Raw genomic sequence first — 19882 nt, forward strand, 5'->3', positions numbered from 1 at the left:
CCAGGTAATTACCTCAACTATGCAGTAGAGAGAGGGTTGGATGACTGGCTCATAGAGATCTGTCCCTGCAGAGAACCACAGGCTTCAGAGCAGTCATGGCCATTGTGATCACACCCACAAAACTTACATGTGCAAGGTTATCTGACTCACATGTGAGTATGACTTGTCAATAGACAACAGTTGCTTTGCAACAAGCAAGAAATGAATGGAATGAATAAAAGAATGAACATGAACATGTGTTGGCCTTTTCCAAATACTTAAAAGAAAGGTTAACAAACAAACAAACTAACTAACAGATAACAGTTAACCACAGAAAGACAGGAGTCCCAGTGTCCCAAGCATGCAGACGAAGTGTGATAATAAAAAATAAAAACATGCTCTGGTAGTTCAGGTTGCCATGGAACACAGGTTGCCATGGAACACTAGCTTTTAGGCCCGCTGGCTCTGATCATGTGTCAACATGCAGTCAGTATGCATTTGGCCGTGACTGTGCTATCTCAACAGACCAGCTGCCACACACACGCGCGTATACACACACACATACGCACACATACATACATACACACACACAAATACACACACACACATACACAAACATGCAATGACACATGAAATAATGATATCATCCGTTTCACCTGTAGCTTATAGACTATAACAGCTGGCAGTCTCACACAAATAAAATCTAAGCAGTCAACCTAAAGCAGATGTCGCTCTCTCAAACAAACAAGCACATAAACATCCCATAATTGATGACATCATGGCAGATAATCTGCCTTATATGAATGTATCTCCTGTCTCCGAAGACAGACAGATACACACACACAAACACACACACACACACACACACACACACACACACACACACACACACACACACACACACACACACACACACATACACAGGCATACAAACACACATATCCCTTGGAGAGATGTTGAATCAAAATCCGGTTTATCAATAAATCACTAAACAAATAACAATTACTGATGTACAGAAGGCAGAATATCTGTGGCAGTATACTACAGCTTCAGCGTGCTTTGTGGCAGAATACTACAGCTTCAGCGTGCTTTGTGGCAGAATACTACAGCTTCAGTTTGCTTTGTGGCAGAATACTACAGCTTCAGTTTGCTTTGTGGCAGAATACTACAACTTCAGTTTGCTTTGTGGCAGAATACTACAGCTTCAGTTTGCTTTGTGGCAGAATACTACAGCTTCAGTTTGCTTTGTGGCAGTATACTACAGCTTCAGCGTGCTTTGTGGCAGTATACTACAGCTTCATCGTGCTTTGTGGCAGTATACTACAGCTTCAGTTTGCTTTGTGCAGTATACTACAGCTTCAGTTTGCTTTGTGGCAGTATACTACAGCTTCAGTTTGCTTTGTGGCAGTATACTACAGCTTCAGTTTGCTTTGTGGCAGTATACTACAGCTCTAGTTTGCTTTGTGCAGTATACTACAGCTTCAGTGTGCTTTGAGCATTAAAATGCATACCCTACACCGCCTGCCTGCACAACTACATCCTCAGAACTGTCTGTGCGCGTCTGCATCAGACCTGCACCTACCCTCGGCTGCAGCCTTCTTTTCTATCTCTAACATGAGGTCATGTGTGACAGTTGCTGGGGGCCGTGATTCACGCTCACAGTCCCACAGAGCTGACTGTAGCTCTGACTGATGGTAACTGCAGTACACACTCAAGCCACACTGTCCCCCCATTCTCACACAACACCTCGGAGCGCTCCTGATGCCAAACATGCAAGCCAACACAGCCAGAGAGAACTGAGCGATGGCCTAGCTGCATCTCCTAGCACAGTGGTTCTCAAACGATTCACCGTGAGTACCACCTCAGAAAATATTTGGCTTTCAAAGTACCACCATTGTAACTATCATTGACCTTCGGTAGCATGCCGCGCGATAGGAACTAAGTGTTATTACCTCACTGTAATGCCTGATCAGGAGAATGAGCATGGCTCAGATAAATAACAAACTTAAATTGTTGTTTTAATGATTTTTTTATACATATTTAATGATTAATATCCTAGTCATAAAAAATGTAGTACCACCAAAAGGGAGCCACCACAGTTTGAGAACCACTGCCCTAGCAGACTGAAAGGACACAGGTCTCCCAGTGGCATACTACCAGTGCCCACTTTGAGGTGGTACTGAGGAGACTCGGGTGATAACCTGAGGCCCCGGTTGGGAGCGCTGCTCTTATGTAAGGCTTACATAACGCAGCACAGCAGCAAAGGGTATGTGTGTGTTTCGCGGAGTGTGCGGTTAAAGCGTGGCGGCGGAGCCGAGGTTGGCAGGCGCTCCAGCTGCTGAGAGGATGGCCCGTGATCTGATAAGCTGATTTCACCGACATTAGAAGACAGGACAGCTGGAAGAGAGAAGCAAACGAGAGGAGGGAGCCATTTCTCATTCTTCTCCGTCTCGTCCTCGCTCACTGCCAGTTCTCAGAGCTCTGGGATGTAGGCTACTTTAGATAGCTTTAACCATGCACATATCATACGAGGAAATCGTTACATCCATTTCTGGGGTGTACATGTGTGTAAACAAGACCTTTCTCTCGCGAAGCTGCCATACTAGGGTGGCTGGTGGGGAAACAGACTGCTATTTGCACTCATGGAAAATACCATGCTTGGCCTGTTGGCACAGCTGATATGTAGAAGAGAAGAGATGAGAGATTTGTAGTCACTCAGTCCATTAAGATCATTTGGCTCCCCCTTTGCGGCAAGTGAATGTAATGTGCCTTTATCACACACACACATAGATCACACTGCCTTTAAACAGGGTTGAAGGGTGGTTCTTATTCTAGCTTTCCCCCCGCTATGCTCTCTAGCAGAGCACCAAGCAAAGAGAGAGAGAGAGAGAGAGAGAGAGAGGGAGAGGGAGAGAGAGCACAGAGAGAGAGCACAGAGAGAGCACAGAGAGAGAGAGAGAGAGATAGAGAGAGCAACAGAGGGAGAGAGAGAGAGAGAGAGAGAGAGGGAGAGGGAGAGAGAGCACAGAGAGAGAGCACAGAGAGAGCACAGAGAGAGAGAGAGAGAGATAGAGAGAGCACAGAGAGAGAGCACAGAGAGAGCACAGAGAGAGAGAGAGAGAGATAGAGAGAGCAACAGAGAGAGAGAGAGAGAGAGAGATAGAGAGAGAGAGAGAGATAGATATCCAGCATATTCGAGGGCCCTGGCAAGAGCTCGGAGACGAGGACACACAGCAGCACAAGGTCATGCACAGGAGCCCTGGGGCCCGTGTTGTCTCTGGCGTCGGGCCGCACGCGCATGCGCGCAGCAGCGAGCACGCTGCCGGCCTCCTGCAGCGCAGAAACAAACTGAATAATTCCGTGCCAGTTCTCAAGCCGCACTGCATTGTTTACTGGTGTCACTCTGGTAATGTGCACTGATTATCACACATGACATGAACACTGTTCGGTGGTGGAAGGTGGCAACTGTAGTACCATAACGGTCAGTTAAAGAGAGACAGAAGGACATAGAGAGGCATTTGTAAAAAAGAGAATCAATAATCTTTCACATGCAGTAGTCCTCTCAATGGTGGTCTTCAGCGGGAGAGAAGTACTGAGGAGCCATTGAGGAATGAAAAGAAAAAAATACCAGTTACCACATTTCCTTTTGAGTGCCTCAAGCAAATTCACCTAATTACTCTTTCGGTGCCAGTTTTACTTAATAATTTAAACTTGAACTACAATTGAACTCAAACACTAGCTGCAGTAAGTAAGAGCCGCAGAGATAGCTAAGTAAATAGAGTTTCTAAGAACAAATGTATCCTTGGTTCAGTAATGGCACCAACTATTAAAATATTGCCTCCTGCATACATGAGCGCAAGTCATCCTTGTATGTCAATTATTTCTGATGTGCACAGCACACTGAAGCAGACTGTGCTGTCTTAGTAGTGGGACACAGTATTGGCTAGGTCTGACCGAAACCTGAAACATACCAGCATGAAGGTCATTGAAGGTCAATTACATTTCACAGTATTTGGAAGGACCTGGAATCAAATCATCGGATGTAACCATTTTCTACATTCAACATAGCAGCTGGGTTATCAATCACTCCAGTAGTGCACTCCACATCCAATTAGTTATCCACTCAAGAGTCAATAGGCAGCTCTCTAAGGATACGCAATCCTAAGGAGAACTCCCTCCATGTCAATCTCTCATTTTCTGAGCATCAGTCATCAGCCCAAATGCAATATGCTTCATACCAGCTGTGCCCACACAATCAGCTGGGCTAAGCTTGACCGTTATCTCAACCTTTAACACTCCGCTTGGCTTCTAATTTACTCCTACTTGTGATCACCTTTACATGAAAGGACCACCCGCTCCTTTGTGAAAACATGCAGTTAAAAACCTATAGAACTGTAGGTAAGGATGATGTTCACCATAGCTAGAAGGAAAATGATTGGCCTCTGTATTTGGATAATGAGACGTGCATAAATAATGGGAGGCAAATGTGTTCTATGTTTGCTATGGTGACACTAGTTTACTATATTTCCTTGACAGAGTGCTAATATTTATGCTGATGCTTTGCTTGTCTGGTCAGCCCTGGGGGGAATTACAGTGTGTATGCTAACTCTGCAAGCCGGCTCGGACCTGTCTGTGTACACTCTGTATACCCACAGCATACAGAGAGAGAGAGAGAGAGAGAGAGAGAGAGAGAGAGAGAGATAGAGAGAGAAAGAGAGAGAGAGAGAGAGAGAGAGAGAATTAACACATTTAACAACTAGTATAGTAAAACAAACGCAAAGCAATTTGTAGTACTAGGCTTCAACACATAACCCGCACAAACACATTTTCAGTTTCCGACCATCCACACACATCATAAACCGATCCTGCTGGTACACACTAACACACACCACACACACATCATAAACCCATCCTGCTGGTACACACTAACACACACCACACACACATACATCATAAACCCATCCTGCTGATACACACTAACAACATGGTCACATTCTTCTGGAAGTTCACTGACAAACACAAACAAGACAGTCTTACTCTGTTGTTGAGCTTGAGGCTATTTCACTAAACATTAAACCACTGTTCACACAAAACACCACGGTCACATTCCTCTGACACATATACTGCACAACACATACAAACAGTCTTAGTACAGCACCAAATGAACCACACAAACCCATTCTGCACTGTTAATCTACCACAAAAAAACAATTAGCTGACAGCTAGGCCTAATGCTGTACCACACAAAACTAACAACATTTTATATTTTCAAATTAAACCCTTCTTACTTTACCATAGACTCAGTACTAAAACAAACTGTCTATAAGGCATTTCAAACATTGTTCAGTGACAAGAATAATCAACTATTGTTTATAAATGCAAAGCAATAGTATTGCCATTTTTTGACATAAGTTTTTATCAGTAACTAGATTTTATTGTCATTCAAATTCATTCAGATGGTACAAAGTCATGTGAAGGACATAAACACACCCACTAGCCTCCCAGGCTATGCACTAAGTTCTGTGGTCACAGGCAGACCATATCACTAAAATGTAAGCTTTCATAGAACACCGCCAACTATATCACCAAAACACACCAGTTAGCATATAAGGAAGCTTTTATTAGTAGCAGCTGTGCTGTTGTTGGTGTCTTTAAGGCTTTTACATGGCGTATAGGTGGTTAACATACTAGTTTTAGACAAAACTCCTCACTACTGTTTTAAATGTATGGAGCACTTTTAGCACATGTTGGACTGTATACATCTTCAGAATCTACCATAAGGATTGCCCTGTATCCAGGTCATGGTTTTGTTTTTAATGCTGCTAGATGGCAACACATGACAATTTCCATTGGGTTTTAAAAAAAATGCATTGTATTGCATGCTTTGAGATAATTGCGTTTTACTAAGGAGATAAGACTGCATTCTAAAAATGAAATGAAACAATAGAACCTCAGCGGGTCCATTTAAATGGATTTGAATAATTAAAACCTCAGCAGGTTTGCCAGCCATGGTTAGCACCTCCTGAGACTCAGGGTTGAGACTCAGGGTTGATACATGAAGCATTTCTGAGATGCACAGCGTGGCTTCAGGAGACCCCTGATCTATTCCTGTGCCCATATTAGTTTGTGCTTAGGCATACCGTTGATCTAAAGTGCTACACTTAACAGAACCTGGCCTAAAATGAATACGACTTTTGGCCTTTTGGTCCTCTGTAACATCTGAGGGAGTGTGCAGTGTCTGGTGCAATTTAATCAACGAGATGTAAAGAATTCACAACATAGAAGTCCAGCATAGCCCAGCCCACTTGGCTTTGGCATCGAAAGGAAACTGCAAAGTGTATTTTTTTTCCTCATTGACTCCCAGCAAATGCTTGAATGTTGGGGTGAGCTGGTCCTGAGCACAGCCTTGGAATTTTCATTTCATTTTCTGCTGCCAGATGCCTAGAATGCAGGGAGCCCTATCTGAAAATAGGTTTAGCTTTCTGACACAGGATATTTAGCCATTATTCAGGGTACCCAGGAGGAGAGAGTTGCCAGAAAGGGGAATGGGTGACTGCGCAGCTGTCAGTCTTCACTGAGGCGCAGAGACGGTGATAGAGAAGAGTATTCCTCCGGTGTGTCCACTGTCCTAATAATTACTCTCTCATCTTCTACACATCGATCAGTAGAATAATAATACCCATATCCTTGTCGAGTTAAGTCATAAGGATATGTATTGCATCTCCATAGCTACCAATAGTTTTATTAGGCTGCATGACATGAGCTATTGCCTCGCAGTAAAACACGAAGTCACGTGTTGTTTGCACATGAACACGATTGTGTCAATATGCAAGTTTCGTATGAGGTGAGACGTGCAGTATAAGGAAACGCACTAATCCGTGCAATATTAGCCTCGACATCATGCATTTAAAATAGCTGTTACAGTGGGGTCTATAACTTCTCAAGATTGCATGGGAAATCTGGAGAGTACATGGTGAAAATATGATGGGAAAAGCGCATGAGCCTAGGACAACCGCGCACGCGTCTGCAATGCATTAGGCACAGGCTACTTGTACTACGGTCCATACGCTTTCTCTCGTAGCAAGGTGTAACGACACAAGCATTTCGTGGTAAACTAAAGAGCAATCCGACTGTTTTGTGGTGTGTAGATTATACACACCTGGATCCCCCCCGTCCATCCCATAACTGACGCCAATGACGGTCTCCGTATCATCAGACGCTAGAGCCGCAGATGATGTGGTGCCTTGACCGATCTCCGATAGCCTCACTGTTCCTTCCATTTAACTTGATCGAAAAGGGCTTCTTACGATGGATCGATGGAAGATGTTTGCTCACTGTCATCTGGACTTTGCAAACATAAACTAGCTACATGCTAGCATTCCATCTCCCCGTTTCGACCTTCATCCTCCCGTTGGCACATCAGGGTATCCTCACACGGCGTAAGCTACTTCACCGACAAGCGACCGACGCAGCTGTCCCAGACCCAGTCCAACAGAGGCTTAATACGCCAGTAGAGGGCCTACGTCATTTCGCAGGCAGGTTTGCTATGTCATCTTAGAGTTATCTTTCAATTGACGTCAAATTAGATATCTTTGGCTGTAAGCCTATTACATTTGAAAGGCAATGTGAGTAACATAAATACAAGTTAGTGTAATAGTCAATATTTATTTCACATTCAAAATAAAAACCTTTTATGCACTTCAACAATTTGAACACAGAGTCTAATATCGGTCATGTGCAATGTGTTTTTTATTATTATTATTTATTTATTTTAGAACAAATATAAAGCTATTATGCTCTCTGAACAGTTCATCTCAGAATGTCAACATAGAGACTTACTGTATATTCCTCATGTGCAATGAAGCTTGTTTTTTTTAAATATACCTTTGTACAATTTTTAATGTAAATCAATTATGCTCCCTGACCAATTGGCCTCAGGATGTCAAACGAACTGTGCAACATAAAACCAGTAGCCCTCATGATGAAAGAAATAGGTGATGGCAGTGTTTAGGTCTACAGAGAACTTTCAGCAGGCCCTGGCGGTTCGCCACTGTTATCATTCTCCTTTTCTTTTACACCACTGTCAAATTACATATGTATTTATATATTTAATTTATATTCTTATAATAAATTATAGTTATTACATTGGTACAGTCATCTATTTACAATTCCTTGTAAACACAGTTGCTGTCATCAAGAAGTATCACAACTGCCACTAGAGGGCGCTTTTTGTGTATTTTAGCTTAAACCTGGAGCGGTGGTGATTTAAAGGAGAACTTCAAGACGGGCTCTATTCAGATTTTGGGGGGTGAAAACTTTTGAAATGAGTTTCCCAGGAGTATTATATCTTGCATTGAGATATTAAAACATAATGAATTATGACATGAAAGAAGAGAATCTAGTGTTGTCCAGTGATGTGGAGAGTTCTTCCATTTTATATTTATCCCAGATGTATATTCCCTAGTGGCATGCGGTCAGGCCCTTCAGTCCTTCTGAGAAGGGCTGACATGTTAAGCAACAATAACTCAAACAGACTATACTGTCTGTTCTGTGTGCCTTAAAAGATTGAGCAGTAGTGCAGTAGCGGACTTTTCTTTAAAATACATAAATTAGTGGAAGAATATAGACAAGGGGAAAAAATTACATTTATATTACTATAATAAATTATATTTATTACATTGGTAACCTACAATCATCTATTTACAATTCCTTGTAAATACAGTTGCTGTCACAAAGGCTCACCACTGCCACTAGAGGTCGCTTTTTGTGCATTTTAGCTTAAACCTGAAGTGAAGGTTCAAGGTGAGCTCTATTTTTCAGATGTTTTTGGGTGCAAACTTTTAGGAAGGGCATTTAATGATAGAAATAGGTCTTGTATTCAGTAAGAACACTATAACCAGCAACCTTAAAAAGGCTATGTAATGTAATCCCTTCAAAAAATTAAATATGGGTATAGGATTACCTTATCGACAACTATGCTTATGACCTTTTCCATACTACTCTGTTATAAATATATTGCCTCTCAAAACTGCATGATCATAATATTCACCAATTAGGTTCTTATACTGGAGTCCCCAAACGTTAATTAGCACAAAAAAAGCTCTCTCATCTATGGTTTTGTGGTGTTGACAAGTAAGCAAAACATTGTCTTCATATCTACAGGCTTTGGACCACAAAGGATAGCCAGTCATCCAGTCATTGTGATGTTCCCTACGCTATGTGACTTTTGTAGCAGATTGCAGCAAATCATTACCCAATGCTATTTTATTTGAAATAGATTGCGATCTATTGCATAACCGTGACAGCTTTTGTTGTGATCTTCAAATAGAAAAGCAGAATTTGACCATAGTGGCCCCTGCAACTTGTCTAACATGCCTGGAGTGTCGTAATAGGCCTGTATGAATATGGGTTTAACCACTAGCTCTACCCTGGGAGCAAACCAGCTTTGGGTTGTTACAGAGAAACACACATTTTCTTCAGTTTCTTTACAGTTATTGAGCAAAACAGACACGGATCTATCTCTGTAGGAATTTTTGTGTTGTCAGACAGAATGTCAGTATGACCCTGTCAGTGGCTTAAAGAAAGGGCTTACTTGGACGATGGAACTCCCAAAAGACACAAATGCAAATACCAGCCTCCATTGTTTACATTGAATTATTGGCCAATTTTTCAAGTGAAGTCAGACAAAAGGTACAGTTCTGCTACAGACTTAGTGATCTGCACAGTACGAACATGGAAGCCTTTCACTCGCACTGCACAGCAGTCTAATGGACTAGTTATTATTAGTCTATGCTATTGGGAGTGAAAATCCGTGTGATTTGGTAAGATCCGTGAGATTCAGTTTCACGTAGGCCTAGGTGAGCCAGGTATGGTATCATATCAGGCTGCTACATTACATTTGAGAATCTCCAAATGAGTTGGCTTACCATCGTTAAACCTTAAAGCCTAATATTTTGAATTGTTTCGAATATTGTTTTTCAATGTATAGCCCACAGCTGTACAGCAAAGCTGAGCTAGCCAAATGCTAACTGACAAAGTAATTGCCTCTTTAAGACTAGAAGCATTATTGCTAGCGTAGTTTTTGTCAACAAAACCTACTTACTTCACCCATAAAAACTAATTTTGTAGACTAGATCATAAAACACAAATGTCCAGGGAGAAGAAATTGATATTCTCCTTTTATGTCAAATCCGCCCATCACACTTCTTTTCACATCAAATGTTAAGACTTGTTAAAGAAAGGCGTCATATATTTACAGGCGGTTACAGTAAATTGAAAGTCTAAAATCAAATTTGACTATTGAATCTTTGAAACACAAACATGGAACTGGCTACTGATGCCTTTTGAGTGCTACACTTTGGTCTTGTATTATGCCTAAGTACCTCCTATTTAGCTAACCCATGTAGCCTTACTAACACCCATGTCTCTGGTACAGTGTAATAATGACAATGATCATACTTGAACATAACTTTATTAGGGTTATAAATCATAGTAAAAAAAAAAAAACAGTGCAAGATTTTTGTGCGGGGGGGAAATGGTTAAGCCTTGTCTCCTGAAGGTTTGCTAGTGTTAAGAGGCCATCCCAGTGGTTATGCACGCCAGTTCCATCAGGCCTGACCTCCCTGGCAAACAGGTTTACGGTCAGGCCGTCACTAATCTGGGCAGTGACACACTCACAGCCAGCCCGCCACAGGAGACCAAGGGGGTACCGAGGGAAGTGTAAGACGGACAGGAAGCTCTTTACAGGTACTTGGGGAGATCTTTTTCCACCGTCTGTCAAAACACACACAAATTCAAGGTTTGAGATCAACAAGAAAAGAACACATTAACAAGACAGATCATCTCAGCACTTTACAAATACATTAATATCACACTGTAGTCTGCTTAGTGATGACAAAAAAACACTCCAACTTACACTTGGATCATCCATGGGACCATACCTCTTCACAACTTGTCCCTCACGATCAATAAGGAACTGGAAACACAAAAGCAGCAAAATTGGGTGAACACGCTTTATTACCTTTAGTTAAGGACTCTACTGCCCAAAATACTTCTTGATGGATGCATAGAATGAGAAAAAGATCAAGATATATTCACCTTGGTAAAATTCCACTTGATGTTGCTATGAGTAAAGAAAAATAGATCAGAAAATCAGATCGGTCACTGCTCTCTAATCTGATTACTAGCCAGCATTTCTAGTTGCAAAGTTCATAGAGGTTGCACAATCAGTCTTGTGCACAGTGCAGTGACAAATACACAGTTTCACAGTCTTAAATTGCATTACTTAATAACTAAAGTTATTCCTAACACAGCTAGGTATCTACAGTGTAGCTAGTTACATAAGGATACTAAGTATAAATAAGTAGGATAAAAGGATACATAGGACTCCCATAGGTGACAACTAGTTCAGTTTATATGCAAAGAGTATTTAATTCAATAAGGATAAAGCTTAGCAAAGACTAAATGTAATTTTGGGCTACAATGCCCACGGGGACACAGGTTCGATTTCGGCCTGATGTCGTTTCACGATCCTCTCCCCACCTCTTCATTCCTCCTCACTCCCTGTTCAAAATACTTCACTGTCCTATCCAAATTAAAGCTAAAACGCCCATAAATAAATGAATAAATAAAAAGATTGTATTTATATCAATGCTACTGTTGGTTCTGCTTATTGGTCTGATTTTTTAATCAATTCCCTTATCGATTCCTGATCAATTTACTCGGCCTACACAAGTTTTCAGCAGCTGTTTTATACATCTGAGTCTAAACACAGTGTAGAATGTCTGACTTATAACATTTGAACATGGTATTATACATTACAATCCTCCATTTCTTAAAAGGATTTTACTTGGAAAACAAATATAAAACTGACAGATAATTCCTCTTTAGGAAAGGAATGAGTTTTTGCCATGCGCAACTGTGAGCAAAACATGTTGGCATCAATACAAATAATCAATAATCTCTGTTTGTTCCTGGTAGCTGGCAGCCATGTTCTAAAATCAGTGGTACAGTTAAGCCAAGTTATCTAAACATTGTTTTGGGGGGAGTGGGTGGAGGTGGTGCCAAAATAATATTTTGTCGCACAAACTGTTAAACTGCTGAGAAAAGCACATAGCACTGTTTAAACACATTTCTACAGTAGTCCAATATGGGGGGGAATAAAACACAATCCCGATAACGCACGCTCTGCATTCCGCCAAGTTTTTTTGGTAAAATAAAACAAAATGCACATTTATTTATGCCTGCCAATTTCAAGACTGTGACCTAGATAAAATCACTTGTGTTCCCACCTCTGACTTCATTTAGTACGTACGTACACTACCGTTCAAAAGTTTGGGGTCACCCAGAAAATGTCATGTTTTCCATGAAAACTCACACTTTTATTTATCAAATGAGTTGCAAAATGAATAGAAAATATAGTCAAGACATTGACAAGGTTAGAAATAATGTTTTCTATTTGAAATATACATTTTGTTCTTTAAACTTTGCTTTCGTCAAAAAAAGCTCAATTTGCAGCAATTACAGCATTGGAGACCTTTGGCATTCTAGCTGTTAATTTGTTGAGGTAATCTGTAGAAATTTCACCCCACGCTTCCTGAAGCACCTCCCACAAGTTGGATTGGCTTGATGGGCACTTGTTGCGTACCATACGGCCAAGCTGCTCCCACAACAGCTCAATGGGGTTGAGATCCGGTGACTGCGCTGGCCACTCCATAACAGACAGCATACGAGCTGCCTTCTTCTTCCCTATATAGTTCTTGCATAATTTGGAGGTGCGCTTTGGGTCATTGTCCTGTTGTAGGAGGAAATTGGCTCCAATCAAGCGCTGTCCACAGGGTATGGCATGGCGTTGAAAAATGGAGTGATAGCCTTCCCTATTTAAAATCCCTTTTACCTTGTACAAATCGTTGTAGGAAAAGTTCCGTTTCTCCACAATTTCTCACATGGAATAGCCTAAATTTCTAAGAACAAGAATAGACTGGCGAGTTTCACATGAAAGTTATCTTTTTCGAGCCATTTTCAGAGTATAACCAAACCCAAAAAATGTGATGCTCCAGATACTCAACTAGCTCAAATGAAGGCCAGTTTTATAGCTTCTCTCACCAGCAAAACAGTTTTCAGCTGTGCTAACATAATTGCACAAGGGGTTTCAAGGGTTTTCTAGTCATCCATTAGTCTTCTAAGGCGATTAGCAAACACAATGTACCATTAGAACACTGGAGTGGTAGTTGCTGGAAATAGGCCTCTATAAACCTTTGTAAATATTTAACTGAAAACCAGATATTTCCACCTAGGATAGAAATTTGCCACATTAACAATGTAAAGAGTGTATTTCTGATTTAATGTCATCTTCTTTGAAAAAAACAGTGCTTTTCTTTGAAAAATTAGGACATTTCTTAGTGACCCCAAACTTTTGAACGGTAGTGTAACTCTGAAGTAACCAATAGATACACTTAATATACACCTGCACCCAGGGGCCTCTGTCTGCTCATAGAAGACAGAGAGAGGTGTACGCAGGTTGGCAACCTAAAAGGTGTAATGAAATAAAACTCACTTCCCAAGCATTCCTTTTCCCTTGGGCTGATCCTTCATCCACTTCCATAGGGGGTGGGCATTGTCACCATTTACGTCGATCTTGCTGAAGAGGTCAAACTCAGCATTGTAGCCTTTGGCAAACTCCTTAATCTCAGCATCTGTTCCTGGTTCCTACAGAGATGGAGACAAGAATCATATCATAATGTTCAAAACATTACCTCTTAAATAATTTCTTCAATTATTTTCACTCTTTATCTAAAAATGCCTCTAGAAAAAGAGGGACCAAACACTTCTGACGGTTGAGATTTGCTTTAAATAAGGTTAACATGAATTGCATCATTTCCAAAAGTGGAAGTTGGCATTGTACTGTAATAAAGACAAACATCAAATGAAGAGCATGGCCTTGACGGGCCAACGATAGATTTTTGCAAAACAAGGCAACATAATGAAAGTCATTCAGGCCTGCACAAGCAGGATCACCTCAAAAACTTTCTGATCCTCATTATTTTATCAATCAAGGCTTTTCTTTTAACTGACCTTACTCTGGGATAGGAACTTCTGTAGGATAAAATGTATATATTTCTCATTTAATTCATTAGGTTAGTATAGTATTCCATAGTATAACTTGAATTGAATTGGTAACTGAGTTGGCCGTGTGTTCTGTCTGACCTGTTGTGAAATGTTTTATGAGCTAAGAGCGTCACCCAGGGCTTGGGGGTAAGGGGATCCTATGTAAATATTCTTATCTCTGGGGAGAAGAGGTGGACACATTGTAAGAGTACAAGGGAGGGGTCTTTAGGTATAAGAGATGGGTTTGCCCAGAGATGTGTGGGCTTGTGGATGAACATGTAATGAACATATAATGATTATAACAATGCTCCTGATATCATTAATAAATCTGCAGTACCACTCCAGTTGTCTGTTAATAATTTTGACCACACTTCACCATAGTTTGAACTGAAGTGAGAATCACTCCTCCATTTTCATCCACACCTCACATGACTCATCAGTAGTAACTGGGGCAGGTGTTTCATTGACTACAGGCAATGCCTCCAACAGCAAGACTAAATAATGTCCTATCATAAACAGAGGTGCAACCTTCCTTACCTGACTTCCAAACTGGTTGCATGGAAAGCCCAGGATGCGCAAACCTTTCTCAGCATACGTGGCGTGCATTGCCGCAAACTGAGTGTAGTTCACACTGGTCTTGCCTCATTTGGAGGCTACATTTGTGATGATGCAAACATCTCCTCTGACAAAAAGTAAAACAGAAACGGCATTAAAACAATTATACACAATACAATCACCATTCAGTAGTCTTCATGTATTTTCACAAATGAAGTGCTTATGTCTGGACATGTGGTTGAAAAAAAGTTAATCTAGGTAATATTTTTTTCCCTATATGATAACAGCCTGCAAAAAGAAAAAAAAGTGCCAACGGTTCATTAGTATTAAAGAAGGGAATCAAGAATGGCCTTCAAATACTGGCGGTTGTGAGGAAGTATTCAAAAGTTAACTTACCTGTATTTGTCAAGAGATACCTCATTCCCATCAATGTCCTTGGCTGAGAACTCGTAAATGGACTTGGCACTCCGCCAGTCGTTCACCTGTGCACACTGCATATGGATAGTGGGGCAAATGCACCAAGAATATAAGTCAGAGGTGAAGATGGAAGAAAATAGAGGAAATAAAGAAAAATGACTAACTCCTGATAATGGGAGTTGCACAAGACTGAGTGTGCAACCTCTATGAACCTTGCACATAGAAAGGCTGACTAGTAAATGATGCCGATCCCAGCCCACTACAGATCCCCTATGCACTAATCATGTCAAGCTCGTCCAGGGATTTCACTGGCTTAAGATGCAAGACACACAAAAGTTGCAGGTGCTAGTGGTCAGCCCAGCCCTAAACAGATTCTGCCCTAATCCACTGAAAAACTGATACAGACGACGGACACAGCTGCAGGGCTGTACAGATGAATCACGTGCTTCATCAAGTCCTCACAATCGTTTCGAGTATTTTGATAATAGCATTATCAAGTCTATCAAAACACAAAGGCTAACGTCACTTACATCCCACCTACAAGAGGATTTAAAGCTAAAAAAACAAAACAAATACCTAGCCGGATAACTACGTAACGTAAAGTTACACTGGACAGCTAATTTAAAACATTATTTTCACTTCCATAAAACCAGCCACGGAACATTCAGACATACAAGCTCTCTCACCCATTAAAACAGTTCGTATTGATTCTTGACCGACTCATTGGACCGACTACTAACGTTACACTGGGTGCCCAAAAATAACCGCATGCTGCGTTGACTGCTTTGACATTACTCAGCAGAAGTCGTTTCTGCAAATACACCACTCAATTAAATGTGATACAATAACAGGCTAAGCGTTCATAATTGTTGTACTTACCATTGCTCTGGTAACTCCCTTATTCCAGACTAACAGTGAACAAACTAGCGCCCGCTGTATGAGCAACATTATCTTCGGACTTGACCTGGACCTGGACCTGGACTCCGCCTAATCATAAAATGACCGCTCTACACTCAGCTGCCCGATACTAGCCAATATTAAAATTAGTTTATCACAAAAATACACAGTACAGTTTTATGCAATCGTTATACTTAAATACTTGTTATAAAAAAATAAATATCAAATTGACATTTAAATGCTAAAAAGGACTACAGGCGAAAGTGTAGACAGCTGTGTATGGTCCTACACATCACCCACGTGACTGCTTCTCCGGATTTTGCAGTTGTACTATGCATTTGAATTAGCGTGAGTGGAAAACGTGTGAGACTTTGAGCTACATCGAGTGTACTTTGATAATATAATTGGAAGGACATTGTTATGGATGACGAAGAGGAAACGTATAGGTTATGGAAAATCCGTAAGACGATAATGCAGGTACGTTTATAAGTGATACGCCACTGGTTGAAAATACTTGTTATTGTTAGCTATCTAGTTAGCGAATTATTAGCCAGTGCACTGCACACTGAATGTCCGGATGTTAGCGGGATGTATTAGGTTATCATGCCCTGTTTATTTTTTTGCTTATCAGTTGTGCCATGACCGAGGATATCTGGTTACTCAAGATGAATTGGACCAGACCCTAGACGAGTTTAAAAGTCAGTTCGGCGACAAACCCAGTGAGGGTCGCCCACGACGGACAGATCTTACGGTTTTGGTGGCTCACAATGACGACCCCACTGATCAGATGTTCGTTTTCTTCCCAGGTAAATAATGTTTGTGGAAATTGGTATGATCAACGTCATCCATTGTATTAGCTTATTAGTTGTGCTGGTGTAATGGTTGTCTGAATCTTTGTAGACAATATTATTTTTAATTAGGCATCTGTATCACTGTCAATGAAGTATTAGGTATTAAAGTTACTTCTGTAAAACCTGATGATCTGACGTTTTATTTGGTATGTTTTGGTCGTTACAGAGGAGCCCAAAGTGGGAATAAAGACGATCAAAATGTACTGTCAGCGCATGCAGGAAGAAAACATTACCAGAGCTATCATCGTAGTACAGATGGGAATGACTCCTTCGGCGAAACAGGTGTGTGAACCCACTATAGCTGTATCTGTTATTTACCTGTAGCAAACATCAAACAGAAGACAGGCATGACTAATATGTTTTGTAGTTTTGCAATGAAATTGTGGCTTTGCGGATGAAAGGGGGTCATTTAAACGGTCTGTCTGTATAGCTCATACTGGTTAGTTTTTCATAGACATATAGAATTAATTCTATATGTCTATGGTTTAAATGACCCCCTTGTGCACGTGCCAAATGTTACGTATTTTTAAAATATTACCATTGTCCATTATGTCTCATACATCTTCCGTTTGTCTTACTTATGAATGTTGTTTTACTCTATGAATATGACATTTTCATCCGCAAAGCCACAATTTCATTGCAAAAACACAAAATATATTTTTCATGTCTGTCTTCTGTTTGATGTTTGCTACAGGTAAATTACAGATTAAGCTAGCACTATGATGTACGAGGAGCCAGTCATCACTATTAATAATACATATTTCTCCTCTCCTCTTAGTCTCTGGTTGACATGGCCCCAAAATACATCCTAGAGCAGTTCCTCCAACAAGAGCTTCTTATCAACATTACAGAGCATGAGGTGAGCGCTTATATGTCACTCATTATGTGTCTTTTGAATCTTGTTTGTCCATATTTACTTTTCTGAATTAGTAATCTAACCCGTCGTTTCATTTTAGCTTGTTCCTGAACACATAGTCATGACCAAGGAAGAAGTGGTTGAGTTGCTGGCCCGGTAGTATCCTTTTGGAACATTTGTGTTTTATGCACTAAAATGTGGTTGTGATATTTAGCTATTTGTTCTGAAATGTAACAATGTGCGGTAATGAGGAAAAGAACCTTGCGGCCTGAAGTAATCCGTTCAGTTATTATTTTCTGAGTTAAAGACCTTGACATTAAAAGTAAGCTCAAGGAGAGCCAACTACCCAGGATCCAGGCGGGTGACCCAGTGGCTAGATACTTTGGACTGAAAAGAGGACAGGTAAGTGGTGCCTTCTCCTGAAAAGCCAGGTTTTTTTTCCCCAAACTATATTGCATCAATGATCATTCAAGTTAGTAGTGAAGTTTGAAGCTGTAATAACTGATGACTAGACATCCTGCTGCATAATTAAAAGCAAGAAGGAAGAAATCTACTGGTGGTACACCCCTCACACCGGTCACACCTATGCGTTGATGCGTCAGGGTTAACGGATCCTCATTCACTTTGAATCCTTTGGCAAACTGAATTGTGGCTCAGTTCAGTTCGGCAAAAGGATGACGTCACCCCATTCAAAGTGAATGGGGATCCGTTAACCCTGACGCATCAACGTATTCCAACGCATAGGTGTGACCGGTGTGTCAGTGTTTTTGTGTTTGAGTGCCTCTCTTTCATGTCTGTGCATTCTGGTGATGTTTATGGTTGGTTGCTTGTGGTCTTCATTTGTCTTAAATGAATAGGTGGTGAAGATCATCAGGCCTAGTGAGACTGCGGGCCGGTACATCACATACAGACTTGTACAGTAGAGACAAAAGGTACACCAGGCTTGGAATATTACATCATACAACCATGTGTGTACAAGTAACATGAAACAAACTCTAGTCCAGCATTGACATCCTTTGAATATTAAATTAATACCTTTCTGTCTTCAAATCTCATGCTAAAGGCAAATAAAGAAAAGCATTCCGTAGCCACCATAAACTGGATGCATGTAACATGAATCCTGTTTGTCTTTTTTTTTTTACAGGTATTTGGCAGGCTCATGATTAACTGGCGCGATTTCACTGGACTATGGGGAAAAAAAATTCTTACATGTCTAACCCTTTGTAGAACCGACTTGGCAAAAACATGACCCCCTTTAATTGATTACCTATGCTGGAATTCTTGCTAAATCAAGAAGACTTAGTTTTGTAAAACAGCCATTTATTAATTAAAACACTTTTTTTACATACAGACAATATTTGTTATTACTTAAAAAGTATGAACGATATAATTTAATAAGCCATTTCCCTGGCTTATACAGTTGTCTACAGAGAACATTACATCCAGTTAAGACCAGTAACTAAGGAATCCAGGGGAATGAAGAGCTCTCCACATGAGTAGACATGGGTCTGATGGTCACGTCTACTGTTATCATAAAGCATCAATGGCACCAGCATTACAGCCCCAAACCCCAAAACCACAGCTGGGATGTCTCAAAACTGATGCTATCTGATAGATTTGAAGGGGTTGTATCTGCCCATATTTTATGGAAACCACCTCTGAAGATTATAGACATTTTCTGGGCTGTGTAACATGCTGTAGAGACCTTAGAATACATACAAAATGGAAATGTTAAATCTGATCCTGTGAAATATGCTTCCTGTGACCTTATAGAGACAGTAATACATGGTAAAATTGTGCAAAACGTTTGAATATCATATATTTAAGAACATATGCTGAAATCAAGTATTTAAAATGTCCATGGTCATGTACAAAAAGTACCGTATTAACAGTGTAACTATGACTGGCTCTCAATACCTCTCCTCAAAAAATTGCATAAAGAGTAAATATATTGTGTATCATATTACTCATTCATTTCACCCTCAAATACAGGTGAATTTTTCTCTTAATATGTAATGTTTTCCAGTTCTTCAGTATGGTTGCAGTCAATTTGAACACTGAGTTGACTCTTACCTGGAAACATCTCACATGTCTGCATCAACCCACTTCACATCTCATGAGTGCTAATCAACCAGGGATTGTAAGACCTACTCCTATGACAGAACTGAGTTGAATGAATTAACATATGAAAATGTGCCGCGTTCAACCGGTCATTTAGTAC

At 40.6% G+C, this 19882-nt stretch overlaps 3 protein-coding genes across 3 annotated transcripts in view; 1 reads left to right on the plus strand and 2 right to left on the minus strand.

Annotated features, from left to right (window-relative positions):
- Nucleotides 1–7205, minus strand: part of LOC308381645 (phosphatidylinositol 4-phosphate 5-kinase type-1 gamma-like) — a gene marked incomplete at its 3' end in the record, with an annotated part of 41199 nt that extends 33994 nt beyond the window's left edge. The window contains exon 1 of the mRNA XM_080859232.1: nucleotides 7139–7205. Within this exon, the coding sequence (XP_080715358.1) occupies nucleotides 7139–7157 (19 nt within the window). The 5' untranslated portion in view covers nucleotides 7158–7205. The remainder of the gene's footprint in view (nucleotides 1–7138) is intronic.
- Nucleotides 7206–10434: 3229 nt separating this feature from the next.
- LOC308381412 (phospholipid hydroperoxide glutathione peroxidase-like) lies at nucleotides 10435–16055 on the minus strand. The gene is made up of 7 exons (XM_080858975.1): nucleotides 15937–16055; nucleotides 15037–15131; nucleotides 14623–14767; nucleotides 13535–13686; nucleotides 11077–11101; nucleotides 10895–10954; nucleotides 10435–10752 (listed from the first exon to the last, which is right to left on the minus strand). The coding sequence occupies exons 1-7, from the start codon at nucleotides 16003–16005 to the stop codon at nucleotides 10720–10722; spliced, it is 579 nt and encodes a 192-aa protein (XP_080715101.1). The 5' UTR covers nucleotides 16006–16055; the 3' UTR covers nucleotides 10435–10719.
- A 237-nt stretch (nucleotides 16056–16292) lies between these two features.
- Nucleotides 16293–19005, plus strand: LOC308381385 (DNA-directed RNA polymerases I, II, and III subunit RPABC1). The gene is made up of 8 exons (XM_080858946.1): nucleotides 16293–16431; nucleotides 16586–16760; nucleotides 16972–17087; nucleotides 17584–17664; nucleotides 17762–17820; nucleotides 17985–18063; nucleotides 18519–18593; nucleotides 18806–19005. Exons 1-7 carry the CDS (start codon nucleotides 16375–16377, stop codon nucleotides 18582–18584), a joined length of 633 nt encoding a protein of 210 aa, XP_080715072.1. The 5' UTR covers nucleotides 16293–16374; the 3' UTR covers nucleotides 18585–18593; nucleotides 18806–19005.
- Nucleotides 19006–19882: the final 877 nt, after the last annotated feature.

Source organism: Sprattus sprattus (assembly GCF_963457725.1).
Source record: "Sprattus sprattus genome assembly, chromosome: 20".
Lineage (NCBI taxonomy): Eukaryota > Metazoa > Chordata > Actinopteri > Clupeiformes > Clupeidae > Sprattus > Sprattus sprattus.

Coding starts and splice junctions, on each gene's coding strand:
- LOC308381385 (XM_080858946.1), top strand. CDS start 16,375: ATGGATGACGAAGAGGAAACGTATAGGTTATGGAAAATCCGTAAGACG. Junction 16,432..16,585: donor TCCGTAAGACGATAATGCAG/GTACGTTTATAA, acceptor TTTGCTTATCAG/TTGTGCCATGACCGAGGATA. Junction 16,761..16,971: donor GATGTTCGTTTTCTTCCCAG/GTAAATAATGTT, acceptor TGGTCGTTACAG/AGGAGCCCAAAGTGGGAATA.